We start from the raw sequence: 12570 nt of genomic DNA on the forward strand, positions 1-12570 counted from the left end.
GTGGGGGGGAGCCGGCAGGCCCCAACACCAACGCTCCGAGGAGCACTAGGCCTTCGGGGTTTCCCAGGTAGAAACCGTAGAAGTCAGGTTTCCAGAGGGGGCCCTCTCCGCTCTCGAGGTTCACTGCTCTGCCCTGAGAGCACGTGTCACTCAGCCACCCCCCCCACAGGCCGCATCATCCATCCATCTCCCACACGGACCAGCTCTGCGCTAGACCAGCAGTCCTCGGGGAGCCCCAGCCCTCAGGGTCCCTGCAGTTGGGAAACCAGACTGTCGATCCGGCAGTGACACCCTGGAATTGTGGGGGCGGGGCAGGGTAGTGGGTAAGAGGCGGTGGGGGCACTAACCCGGTCTCAGGGTGAGGGCCGGCCGGCTGGGGAAACGTCAGCAGTGCTGGGACCTGTAGAGGCCGTCATGCCTGCAGCTACGGGTGAGGCAGAAGGTCCAGCGGGGAGCCGGTCGGGTACAGCTGGGACGTGAGAGTCCTGTGGACCTCTAGCTATGTTAGGAGCCACAGACGTTTCACCAAGGGCTCGGGCAGGGGGCAGGGCTGGCCTGCCCTTTAAGGAATGGATCGCAGCATGGGCGGCACTAGCACAGGGAGCCCAGCCAGAGGGACGAAAGGGGGCAGGTGCCGGCCTGCCTTTCAGAGCGCAGGCGTGCTGGGAGACGAAGGCCCAGGGACGGGAGATGCCGGGTACACGGACTAGCGCAGGTGGGGAGAGTGCGACGGACGGTGCACCCCAACTCTTCCGTGCCAGCTTCAGGCCACACCTTCTCTGCTCCTCCTGCCACCTGCTTGGGTACCCTTGGGCTTGCTTAGTGTCCTAACCTTTCGTCCTACTGTGTTCCCAGCCCTGCGGGGCCGTGCAGGTTCTGAGTACATAGACCGTGGTCTTGCTTTATGAAGGGCCTGAAAGCCCACGAGAGAGAGGTGTAGACAGGAGATGTGGACCCGGTCGGGGGTGTTGAGCCCAAGGCCCAGGGGGCCCGTTCCGGAGCAGATCTGCAGCTGGCCCTGGACCTCCCACTGAGCCTTAGTCAGATCCCTTTCCTCTCTAGGTGTCGATTCCCCACCTGGGAAATGGGCTTGGGGTCCCTATTCGGGGGTGGCTTTGCTTGGGAGCAGGGGTGGGAAGAGAATGTTGTAACCAGTTGTGCCCCTTACCTCCCCGCAGACACCACCTGTGCCGCTCCCGGCGTTACTGCCGTGACGTGGTCAACTGCGTGGGGACACTGTCCACCCAGGTGGAGCGGCTGGTGCAGCAGGCTGCTCACCAGGCCGACTCCTCCGTCGCCCTCTACTACTTCAACGCCTCCCTCTACGTGCTCCGGGTGCTGAAGGGCAACACCGCTGACAGGTCCATCCATAAGCCCCAGGAGAAGGAGAAAGCTGGCACCAGCACCAACCCCAAGGGCCCCGAGGTAAGCAGGCCCTGGCCCGGAGGGCTCAGCCTACTAGTGGGAAGTGCAGTGCCGGTAGATGGGAGCAGACTCCAGGCAGCAGGCCGGGATCGCCTGCCTGTTTCACAGATGGGGACTTGAGGCCGTGACTTCCCAAGGGCCCAGCTTTCAGCTTCCTGGAGGCGGCCCAGGCTCCATCTCCCTGGCATTAACCAGTGCGCTCCATCTCCCAACCAGGGCTCCATCTCCCTGGCATTAACCAGTGCGCTCTCGCAGGTGGCCCAGGCTGCCAGCTGCTTGGATTTGAACCTCGTGACCCCGATCTACTCATCAGCACTGAGCTCCTTCCTGACCAAGCGCAACAGCCCGCTCACCGTTCCCATGTTCCTCAGTCTCTTTTCCAGGCACCCGGTGAGTATAGGGGCCGGCCCACCCCTCGGGCCCTGCTTACCCTGTTCCCCGTCTCATAGCCCTGCCATTCCCTCCCTAGATGCTCTGTAAGAGCCTGCTCCCTGTGGTGGTCCAGCATGTGACGGGCCAAACGCGGCCTCGCCATCAGGTAGGAGCCTGTCTGAACTACCCACTCGACTCACTTCTGGGTGTTTGTGAGGCCCAGGAGTGCCCTGGTGAGTAAGGGCAGGCAGGCTCACCGCACCCCTGTCCCTGTGACCTGGCCGGCTCCTGCCTCTGCCACTTCCCATGTGGCCTGAGCCCTCCGACTCCATAGTGCTCACACTCTGGCTACCCGCTCAGGTCCTAGCAGACAGGGCAGGGCGAGGACGGAGACGGGGCTGGGGAGGCTGGAGGAAGACAGTAGTGAGTAGCGAGAGGGCAAAACTTCCCAATCCAGGTTGCTACCTCTACCCAGCTGAGAGCCTTGCTCCCGCACCCCAGGCCTCTGTGCCCCCACCCCCCTGAGAAGAGGGGACAGGAGCAGGTGACTACTGAGCCCAGAGCTCTGTGGTGACAACCCAGGCAGGTTGGAGCCAGAGCAGCAGGTGCCCCTCCCCCAACCTAGTGTTGCCTTGGCCTCAGGAGGGGCCCAGCAGGCTGCCAGAGCTCTTGGGGTCCCCTGTGGTTCCCTAAGCCTTGGCCAGCATGCCCAGGCTCCTGGTGACCACTTTCCACCACCCCAGGCCCAGGCCTGCCTGCTGCTCCAGAAGACCCTGCCCATGCGGGAGCTGAGATTGCGCTTTGAGGACCCCGAGTGGGAGCAGCTGACCGGCCAGATCCTGGCAAAGGTCACGGAGGTAACAGCCACAGGGCTCCCCTTCCACCCCCCAGCAGGAGTGGTTCTCTCAGAGGAGGGAGGATTACCGGGACACTAAGCCTGGGGGTGGCTGTGGACCCCCGACCGGGTCCACATCTCCTGTGGACACTTGGTCACATGGGAAGCGCTCGAGCGGCTCAGCCTGGCCACCTTCTCCTTAGAATCTGCGGGCCCTGGGCGAGGCGCAGACCAAGTCGCAGCAGCTGAAGGACCGGTCCTCCTTGGAGCTGCTCAACACCCTCCTCTCGATTATTAACCATGAGGTGAGCTGGGGGAGGTCACGGGAAGGTTCTGGATGCCACTGGCGGGAGGTTCAGGCTGCCAGGGGAGGAACCGGGCTCTTTCTGTGTTTAGAGAGCCGTGGACACAGGTGCTTGATTGGGAGGGAGAGTGCCACCTGTGCCTAGCCAGGGTCAGGGTAGGAGGCTGTGCTGGTGTCCGTGCTCCGTCAGAAAGCTCAGGAGGTGAGGGTTCCTGGTGGGCTGCGTCAGGAGGAGCCGGTTCCCAGGCCTGCAGAGATGGGCCAGGGGCCATCAGAATGGGGCAGTGGCAGCTGTGGCTTAGTGTCTGGGTCCCTCAGTCTGGCCCAGAGGGAGAGGTCTGGGAGTTCCGGCATAGACACTGGCCAAGGCCCACATGCAGGGCAAGCTTGCTGAGGGTGCTGGAGGGAGCAGGTGGGGCCAGGGCAGGGCCTTGCCGAACAGCGGGGGACCTGAAAAGCAGCCGAGTGGTAGCAAAATGCCAGGAGGAAAGTGTGTTCTGGAAGCCAGTGGGTTTCACATAACCCATCCCGTCTGTGGCAGGGAGGGTGAGATGGGTAGAAGGGATGTGGCCATCCTCGCGTCATTGCATGGTGCCGCCAGAGGGGCGGGCTGAGAGGGAGGGAGGTGCGGGAGCAGAGATCGGAGCTTCTGGCTGTAGGGAGAGGGAATGAATGTGGCACCTGGGGCTCCTTTTCTTCCTAAGGCAAGTGAAACGTGACTCACGGGCAGGAGTGGCTGAGGGTACAGAAGGGGGCGCGGGGTCCCTGGAGAGGCAGTCATTGGGCAAGGGTGGGAAGACGGGGCCAAGAGCTGGCAAGAAGCCCCACTTCCCATCTCCACGCTGACCACAGCTTTCCCACCTCCCACAGAAGCTGACCTTGGACCTGACCGTTGTGCGGGGCGTGCTGCAGAGCCAACAGCAGTACCTGCAGCACAAGGTGCAGCAGAAGGAGCAAGTGGCCGGGTCCAGCCGCCTCTACGACATCTACTGGCAGGCCATGAGGGTCCTCGGAGTCCAGTAGGTTCTGGGAGGAGGGCCCACACATCTTGGGAGGGCTGGAGCGACCCCCACGCTGCACACATTCTGACTCGGCGTGCCCATTGTGGACAGTTGGGTCCCGTGGGCCACAGAGATGGAGGACACTCTTACCTCTGCCCTCACCAGATGCTTCCTTACTTTGCTCACTTCCTCCCAGGCGCCCCAAGTCGGAGAAGAAGGAAGCCAAGGAAGTCAGTGCCACGCAGAGCCCTGTTAGCATGAAACGGAAGAAAAAGGGATTCTTGCCGGAGACCAAGAAGCGCAAGAAACGCAAGTCAGAGGGCACCACACCAGAGGAGGCGGCCAGGCCTGCAGCCACCGGCGGGGACCAGCCAAGGAAGAAGGCTAAGCTTGCAGCCCAGGCCCAGGCGGAAGGGACGCCTGCTGCCAAGAGTCCTGCCACCGAGAGTCTGTCACCAGAGCCCCCGGCCAAGACCCCGAAGCGGCGGAAGAGAAATCGGAAGCTGTCCCAGGTGAACGGAGCCACGCCTGTGTCCCCCACGGAGCCTGCTGTCGAAATGCAGTATCAGAAGGAGCTGCCGCCCCCGGCCAAGACCCCAAAGCTACAGAAGAGAAATCGGAAGCTGTCCCAGGTGAACGGAGCCACGCCTGTGTCCCCCACGGAGCCTGCTGTCGAAAAGCAGTATCAGAAGGAGCTGCCCCCAAAGGGGGTCTCCGGCAAATCACCACAGTTGGCGCTGCCGCCCTCAGCCAAGACCCCAAAGCTACAGAAGAGAAATCGGAAGCTGTCCCAGGTGAACGGAGCCACGCCTGTGTCCCCCACGGAGCCTGCTGTCGAAATGCAGTATCAGAAGGAGCTGCCGCCCCCGGCCAAGACCCCAAAGCTACAGAAGAGAAATCGGAAGCTGTCCCAGGTGAACGGAGCCACGCCTGTGTCCCCCACGGAGCCTGCTGTCGAAATGCAGTATCAGAAGGAGCTGCCCCAAAAGGGGGTCTCCGGCAAATCGCCACTGCCGCGGAAAAAGGCAAGATCAAGGTTGTCTTTGGCCAACAGGAGCCCCAGCCTTCTCCAGAGCGGGGCCAAGAAAAAGAAAGCACAGCTGCGGAAGGCGATGAAGCCCTGAGTGCCGGCCCGCCCCTCGGCCCTCCCCGTCAGCCCTAGAGACTCCTATTTTTTCACCAGGATTTCAATAAACCAGCCCCTCTGAGGTACTGCCTTCTGGTCCTGCGGGGAGAGGGTCTGCGGGGAGGTCCTGCTGCAGCAGGGGCAACCCGAGTCTTTTCCTGCATGGCCTGGGCTGCTGTCCTTTCTCAGCCCAGAACACGTGTACGTTGTATGGGGCCGGGACCCTGGCTCCTGGCAGTGTGGGCCCCGTCAGGGCTCATGTTCAGGTGGGTCAGCTCATAGACCCCCTCCAGTGCAGGCCTGGCCACAGGCTGGCTGAGCACAGGTGTGACCACCCCTTGTGCCCTCCCCCCCACACACACTGCTTTCCTGCAAGAACCACCAGGGCCTGATTTAAATAGGTTTATTTCTTCATTTACAAGAGGAATATATTTGGCTTCTCTTAAGACTCTGAGATTCACAATCAGCAGCTCTAAAAAATAAAGGAGCAGTTTGGCTTCCGGAAGGAAGAGGAGGCAACACTTGGACCTGGTTCTTGTACAACAAGAAAACATTGCTGGGGCCCCAGTTGAGGCTGGGGTGGGGGTGGAGGCCAGGCTGGTCTTTAGGGATCCCACACCCTCGCTAGGCCCCCAGGGTGCCCCAGAGCATGGCAGGGAGTGGGGTTTCCAGTAGCTTCCACACCACTGAGCCACACCGGCCAGTAACTACAGGGCAGCGAGCATTGTCTAGGCTGGCTCAGAGGAGCTCCTGGCCACTAGGCCCAGCACATGTGCAGGGAGGGAGTGGAGCAGAGCAGACATGAGAAGCTGCACACTGGGGACCAGGGCTCGGGTGACATTTGGCAGCCGTACCCTGCATGTGGCTATGAGGGTGGGGTGGTATATGCAGACAGGACCACAGGGTGGCCAGCGGCTGGGGGCAGTAGTGGGCTGTGGAAATGCGTGTGAGCAGCGGCAGCTGATGTTGATGGTTCTGGGATGTCAGCCTCCACCAGGCTACTCCCTGGGTCAGGTCAGGAAGCTGAGTGGAAGGCTGCTTCCTCTGGCTGTCAGAGCCCTGGCCACTGCCCCGGGGATTCTGGGAATGTTCCCCCAGGGCCCCGCCCCTGGAAAGAGTCCAGAGTGGGGCAGGAGTGGTCTGGCTCCTATGCCCCCAAGGAGATGAACAGGTTTTCCAGGGGCTTCAGGGAGCTCTGTGGTGGGCAACCCTAATGATTTCAGGCCTGGGGCACAGGCGGCTTGTAGCAAGCACCAGGGCCTTCACCCCTGGTGATGCCAGCTCCTTGTTGGGGTGGTCCCCACCTGAGGGACCCAGGCTGTGCCCGGACAAAGCCACCGAGACAAGTGCCCTCTAGAGTGACCGCCAGGCTAGGAAGTTCTCAGCGACAAACTGCCCAGCTCTGCCAGGTTGAGTCCAGAGGCCCAGCCGAAAGGCTACGGTCCCCACACACCAGAGAGCCTCAGCGCCTGAAGGGCCACCCCGAGGCCTGGACGACCTCTCTGCGCAGTCCGGGAGCTGCTGGGTCTTCAGAGCTGCCGGTGGTGCCTTGCCCGGCCAGCTGCACTGCAAAGTCTGACTCCCTGGCCCCGCGGTCTGCGGAGGTCAGGGCCTGGCCCAGGATCATATAAGCTGGTGACAGGCCAGGCTCTCTCCACACGCTCACTGGGGGCTGTCTTCTCCCTGGGTCCCAGCGGCCCTGCAGGCCAAGCCCAGGGCTGGGGGCCTGTCTGACCACGTGGCCCCAGCACACACAGCCTTCCAGGTTAGTTGAGGACACGGCCTCTTGGAGCCACGGCCACTCGGCTGTCCCAGACCAGAGCTGGGCGTCCAGCCGTGGGTCCCGTGGAAAGCTGGACAGCCCAGCAGGACTGGGATGCTGAAGGACACTTCCCAGCCTAGGTGGGAGTGAGCATTCTTCATAGTTCCAGAGGCACCTAGAGGGAAGGGGGATCAGAGGTCAGAGGTGGGGCTTTGGGAGGCATTTTTAAAGCTTCCTTTCCCTTGCTGTTTGGAGAAGTGACTTCCTCTGGGCTCTGGGGGCATGAAAGGGGTGTGGGTCTGCGGGGGGGCCAAGGTATGGGGTGGTGACCTTGGGTCTTGCCCTACTAGGAAGTGCTGCCCCCAGAGGCCAGGTCCAGAGGAAGGTCAAAGTAGTCCGGCCCTGGCACTTTTAGGAAATTAGGATGACAGAGCAGGGAGTCGTGGCCCTGACCTGTGCCCTCAGCCCTTCTGAGGAAGGAAGGGGCTGATTTACTGGAAGAGGGAGCCTGCGCCCCTCCCACGATCCTCAGGAGGAAGTGCCCTGAGTGCCCCCTCCCTAGTCCCGCCTCCCCTCCCGGGAGCCCCCTCAGCTTCCCTGGCCTGCACTCACCGCCTCAGACCTTCATGGATGCGGGTGGCATCACCAGCTCGTTCGCCCTGGGGGAGAGACGGGCAGGGGTCAAGGTGGCACATCAGCGGGGGCCGGGCCCGGGCACTGCTCTGGCGCATCGAGTCACGGGGGCCGGTTGACCGGACGTGCTGGGCAGGGACCTCGTCAGCCCCAGGGGGAGGTGGGAGAGCCCAGGGGTGGGGAGAGGAAAGAGAGAGAAGAGTAAAGAGGAGAGTCAGAAAATGAGAGAAAAAGGAAGGAGAGGGGTCCCAGCTCTGAAAACCGTCAGCTCCAAGAAAAACCCAAGCCCCAGGCACAGCTGGTTCACCACGGGCTCCCACAGCTCCATCCAGAGGTCAGGGAGGCGGGACCCCAGGGGCCAGGCGACCCACCCCCCTCCCACCCAGGCAGGGCTGTGGCAGCGGAGGCAGCCGGCCCACCCACACCCACTCACTGCTGCTCGGCCTTGGCACGGTCACTGAGGAAGAAGAGGGCAGTGGCTAGGAAGAACATGCCACCCAGGACCACGACGAAGGGGCAGAGCATGAGGGCGTAGCCCAGGCTCAGGAACTCCCAGAGCGGGGAGTCCTTGGTGCTCTGGCGGATCAGGTCGGAGATCTGCGAGGGGCGTGGGTGCGTGTCAAGGCAGGCCAGCTCCTGCAGCCAGTCACCCACCACGGCCGCGCCCACCCCAGGCACTCACAAAGCCGATGAGGTAGGGGCTGCCAGCGTCCCCCAGCAGGTGAGAGGTGAAGCTCTGCAAGGCCACGGCAGTGGCCCGTCTGGTGGGGATGACCACGTACTGTGGAGGAGGTGGCAGGTCAGAGGCCAGGGAGCCAGGTCACCCCCTGGCCTCATCCCTGGGGTCAGGACACTTCTGAAGATCCTTTCTGCCTGGTGTCTTAGCACCTCACCCCCCTTAGCCTTTCTCCTTGCCCCCCTCTCCCTCCCACCTCTGCCCCAGGGCCCTCTGCTCATCCCCAGCTCACAGACCGGCCGCCTTGGATTCTGCACTGGGCTCTTGGAGAGCCAGCTGCAGTGGTCAGGGAAACTGAGGCCCAGAGGGACACAGGTTGCACACAGGTCAGGCAACGCTGGGCCCAGCCCCTGACTCCTCAGCCTCCTGCCTTCACCTCCTGCAGCTGCAGACCCATCTGGATCCCGTTCCCCCCACCCCAGGACCTGGCAAGGCCTAGGCTGGCCCGCGAGGGAGGGGGAGAAGGGCCCTACCTGCAAGAGCCTGCACTTTGACCCCTGGGCACCCTAAGTACCAAGTGCCTGGAGCTGCTGGGCCGGGAACCCTGTCAGACCCAGCAGGCCCTCACCACCGGCCGCAGCCCCGCGCCGCGAGGGCCCCGGCCAGCGGAGGAGCGTGGGCAGGCAGCAGCCCCCTTCCCCGAGCAGAGTGCCTGCCCTTGGACAGTCTGTGGGAGCAGCCGGTGCCCCCTGGGCACCCCACTACAGGGGCCAGGGAGGAGACCTGGACCCGATGGGATTGTGTGGCCCCATTTCCAACCATCGTCATGTGGCTGTGACACTAAATAAAATGGGACACGATTTCCCTGGGACCCAAACCCTGTCAGCAGCTGGGGCTGCCCCTGCGGGCAGAGGCAGGGAGGGCCTCCTGCCAGCACTAAGCACACTTGATTCAGACAGATTCCTCCTCCCTCCACTCCGGGCATGTGCAGTGACACCCCCACAACCCCTGCCACCCTGCCTGGCTCCATGCCTAGGCACAGTTGAGTCAGACCCCCCTCTACCCCCCAGCTCAGTCCCTGGTGTGGGTGAGAGAGAGACAGCCCGGGGAGACAGAGATGCAGGAAACTGGTGGGCAGGACAGCCTGGAGAAGAGGGGGTGGCAGGAGCCCAGTGCCCAGCCACCTCTGATCCCCTGGGCTGCCCCCTACAGTGGCACCAAACCCTGAGTGCCCCAGGATCGGTCCAGAGGAGCCCTCAGCCTTCTGCCCCAGGGCCTGTCCCTGCAGCTCCCCCACTTTCTCTAAAAATCAATGAAAAAATATTCTCTGGTGAGGATTGATAAAAAAACACTCAGGCAGGCACGCCTGGGACCCAGGCTGAGCTGGGTCGATGGAAGCTCAGACCCTGGGGGAGGAGCGCTGGCAGACGGCAAGCCCTCGGTGCCAGCCTGGCACTGCCAGCCTCCCGGCCACAGTCCTGAGCCTCCGGACATCCCCTCCCTATCCAGCCTCCTCATCCATCCTGCCTGCTCAACACTCCAATTTCAGGCCCTGCTCCATGCAGACCCCAACATCTCCGATCACCTCCCTGCCTCCAGGCTCACCTTCCCAGCCTGCCTCCCCCACCACCACACACACACACACACACACACCACCACCACCACCACCACCACCACCAAGTCCTGCAGCTCTTCCTCCCCTTCCCCCGCCCTCCCCAGCTGCCCGGAGTCAAGAGGCCTGGCCAGCAGAGGCGACCTCAGCCTGCCTCACCATGAGGATGTCTGCGGTGATGGCCCAGTTAGAAAACAGCAGCGTCTCCCCGACAAAGATGCAGATCTGCCCAGGAGAGACCAGAACAACCGTCAGGAAGCCCCCACTCACCCGTGGCCTCAGCTTGCTCCCTGCTCCCTGGCTGCAGGCAGGGAACCCCAAAGCCTCCCAGCCTTCCCTGGCCTGCAGCTCCCGGCCGTCAGGCTCATGAGGAGTGTGTGGCTTATCAAGATGCCCACAGCCGAGCCCTGGACAGGCCCTGGACAGAACAAGGGCAGGCACATAGGAGCCTCCCCATAAATCACACTGCTTCTCCTGCCAGGCTGCTCCCCACCACCCGTGAGCTCCCCACTGCACTCACATAGGCCCCCACGATGCTGCTCTTGGCGGCCACGAAGATGAGGCAGATGAAGATGGCAGAGCCCAGCATGCCCACAGCACACACCAGCGGGTCGGCTCGCTGGGTCCGCAGGCGGCACCAGCGAGTGGCTCCTGCCCCCGTGACCACACCCAGAAAGCCCGTAAAGCAGGTGATGGCCCCAAAGATGAGGCTGTGGGACAGAGGAGGCGGGGGATGGGTTGAGAGGAAGGCCAACGCTGGGGCAGAGGGCCGGCACCTCTGTCCAGCGTCCCTCGCCGCCCTGCCGCCCACCTCCCCCACCTGAGCCGGGCCCCACCTGTCCTTGGCCCCACAGGGCGGGCTGCTGCACGCCTCTGCCGTCTTCTGCACGACTTGGGCGCGGTACAGGTACAGCGGGATCCACATGCCCAGGGCCCCTGTGGCGAAGGACACGGCCGACGTGGCCAGGGAGGAGAAGACGTAGCTGCGGCTGGGGAGAGGCCGGGCAGCGACACTGAGTGGGGCCCAGAGGCAGCCTTCGCTCCCCACTCCTCCCGGGGCTGGAAGGCTCTGCTGTCTCCCCTCGCGGGCTCTGGGTGGGAGGGCTATGGCAGCAGAGTAATCAACACGTGGCCACCATGTCACTCCCAGCACTGCCGGCAGCGGAGACAGCAGGGAGGCCAGCCACGGGTGCTAGGTGGGCCCCCCTCTTCTCACCAGACCCACCCCCAGTAGGACTCACTTGCGGATCAGGGCCTTCATGTCTCGGAGCCACGAGGTCCGGGCCTTGAGCTGCCCCCCGAGCTGGTCGGCATGGCCTCTCTTGGTGGCTGGGACCAGGACGAGGATGAGCGTTCCTGTGATCATGCCCGCGATCGGGGACACCTGATGGCACAGGGAGCACCAGGTTAGGACGCCCGGGCCAGCCGGCGTTGTCTCTGCTGCACCAGGAAGGGGAGCGCAGGCAAGTCACACTCTGGACTCCGGGCTCCAGGTTCCTCTGGGCTGGCATCTGCCCAGCCTTCCCGATTGGGCGGCTGAGCAGAGCCGCTGGGAATGAGGTCGGCAAAAAGGGCTTGGGGGCTCAACCTGCAGTGTCAGAGCAGGGGCGGGATGGGAGGGGGGACCGAAGGAAGAAGGGAGGGGAGGGTGGTCAGATGGATGGGGGAGGGAGGACAGATGGCTGGATATGTGGACAGACAGATGGATGGAAGGAAGAATGGATGGATGAGTGAATTAACAGACAGGAAGATGGACGATGGGACGATGAATCACTGGGTGGGTGCATTAACACCTGGGAAAGCAGGAAGATGGCTGGATGGCTGGGTGGGTAATGGAGGGATGGAAAGAAGGAAGACAGGTAGGGAATGGACAGGCATGTGGAATGATGAGTGGGAGAGGAGAGAGTGCCTGTGGACAGGGAGCCAGACACCAGCCCTGCCCGAACCCCTGGGTCTGGGAGTTTCCCAGGCAGGTCCTCGCCCTGCGGGTCTCTGGGAAGGGACTGGCTGGCATGAAGCATCCAGCACATAGACCAGGCAGGTTATCGTGTGAGAGGAGACCATGTGGCCCCAGAACAGAGGCTCAGGGCCCCCTTGGGGTCTTCCCTGGTCCTGCCCCGTGTGAGAACAGAAGCTCCAGGCCCCAGCCTCTCTCCACATGGGGGGCCATTCGGCAGCCTGGATTCCACGGTGCCGGCTCCTCCGCCAGCTCGTGAGAACCGGGAAACCTGCTCCCACCCCCCAGGCCTGGAGCCTCCCCATGCGCTCCCACTCCCATTAAGGAATTCCACGGAGGCTGCTTCCTTCCTGCTTTTGAGGAAAAAACACTTTGTCTTAGCTTCCTGTCCTCTGCGAGACTGGGGATCTCTGTTTCCGGGGACAGGAAGTGGCTGCAGGCCCCCAAGAGGTCTTGTCTCAGCCTCGCCCTAGCACAGAGCCAGCGCTCACAGCAGGAAGTGCCATCGTGGATCTGGAATTTCCTGACCTGCTGGGAGAGTTTGGCCCCTCAGCCTGGGGCCCCCTGAGGGTGATGGGCCTGACTTGGGCTCTGCTCACACCTGGAGTCCCCAACAGAGTGCAGGCCTGCAGGGCGGGAAGCCTGGAGGCCCAGGCCTGCATCCTAGCCCGGGGTCTGTCCCTGGATCTCTGGGTGACCTGGGCACAAGCTGGTCTGGGGGTGTCCTTACCCGCAAGGCCCAGTGCCAGTCTCCGGCTGCCTGCTTCACGCTGGAGCCAGTGATGTAGCCCAGGCCGCTGCAGGAAAGACAGGCACAGTCAGCCGGACAGGTGGGGGCGGGGGTGGGGGCGGGGGATGCTCACTGAC

The 12570-nt window shown here is 63.2% G+C and overlaps 2 protein-coding genes across 2 annotated transcripts in view; one reads left to right on the forward strand and one right to left on the reverse strand.

Annotated features, from left to right (window-relative positions):
• Window positions 1-5146, forward strand: part of MYBBP1A (MYB binding protein (P160) 1a) — a 16878-nt gene extending 11732 nt beyond the window's left edge. Inside the window, exons 20-28 of the mRNA XM_015562444.1 lie at window positions 1175-1425; window positions 1681-1815; window positions 1895-1963; window positions 2541-2654; window positions 2836-2937; window positions 3807-3955; window positions 4134-4432; window positions 4553-4671; window positions 4792-5146. Of these exons, the coding sequence (XP_015417930.1) occupies window positions 1175-1425; window positions 1681-1815; window positions 1895-1963; window positions 2541-2654; window positions 2836-2937; window positions 3807-3955; window positions 4134-4432; window positions 4553-4671; window positions 4792-5061 (1508 nt within the window). The 3' untranslated portion in view covers window positions 5062-5146. The remainder of the gene's footprint in view (window positions 1-1174; window positions 1426-1680; window positions 1816-1894; window positions 1964-2540; window positions 2655-2835; window positions 2938-3806; window positions 3956-4133; window positions 4433-4552; window positions 4672-4791) is intronic.
• Window positions 5147-5452: 306 nt separating this feature from the next.
• SPNS2 (spinster homolog 2 (Drosophila)) overlaps window positions 5453-12570 on the reverse strand; it is a 39041-nt gene continuing 31923 nt past the window's right edge. Inside the window, exons 6-14 of the mRNA XM_006761497.1 lie at window positions 12434-12500; window positions 10988-11130; window positions 10583-10735; window positions 10267-10456; window positions 9906-9971; window positions 8141-8239; window positions 7892-8055; window positions 7438-7629; window positions 5453-7000 (exon numbers count right to left, since the gene is read on the reverse strand). Of these exons, the coding sequence (XP_006761560.1) occupies window positions 6526-7000; window positions 7438-7629; window positions 7892-8055; window positions 8141-8239; window positions 9906-9971; window positions 10267-10456; window positions 10583-10735; window positions 10988-11130; window positions 12434-12500 (1549 nt within the window). The 3' untranslated portion in view covers window positions 5453-6525. The remainder of the gene's footprint in view (window positions 7001-7437; window positions 7630-7891; window positions 8056-8140; window positions 8240-9905; window positions 9972-10266; window positions 10457-10582; window positions 10736-10987; window positions 11131-12433; window positions 12501-12570) is intronic.

The sequence above is a fragment of the Myotis davidii genome, unplaced genomic scaffold (genome assembly GCF_000327345.1).
Source record: "Myotis davidii unplaced genomic scaffold, ASM32734v1 scaffold638, whole genome shotgun sequence".
Lineage (NCBI taxonomy): Eukaryota > Metazoa > Chordata > Mammalia > Chiroptera > Vespertilionidae > Myotis > Myotis davidii.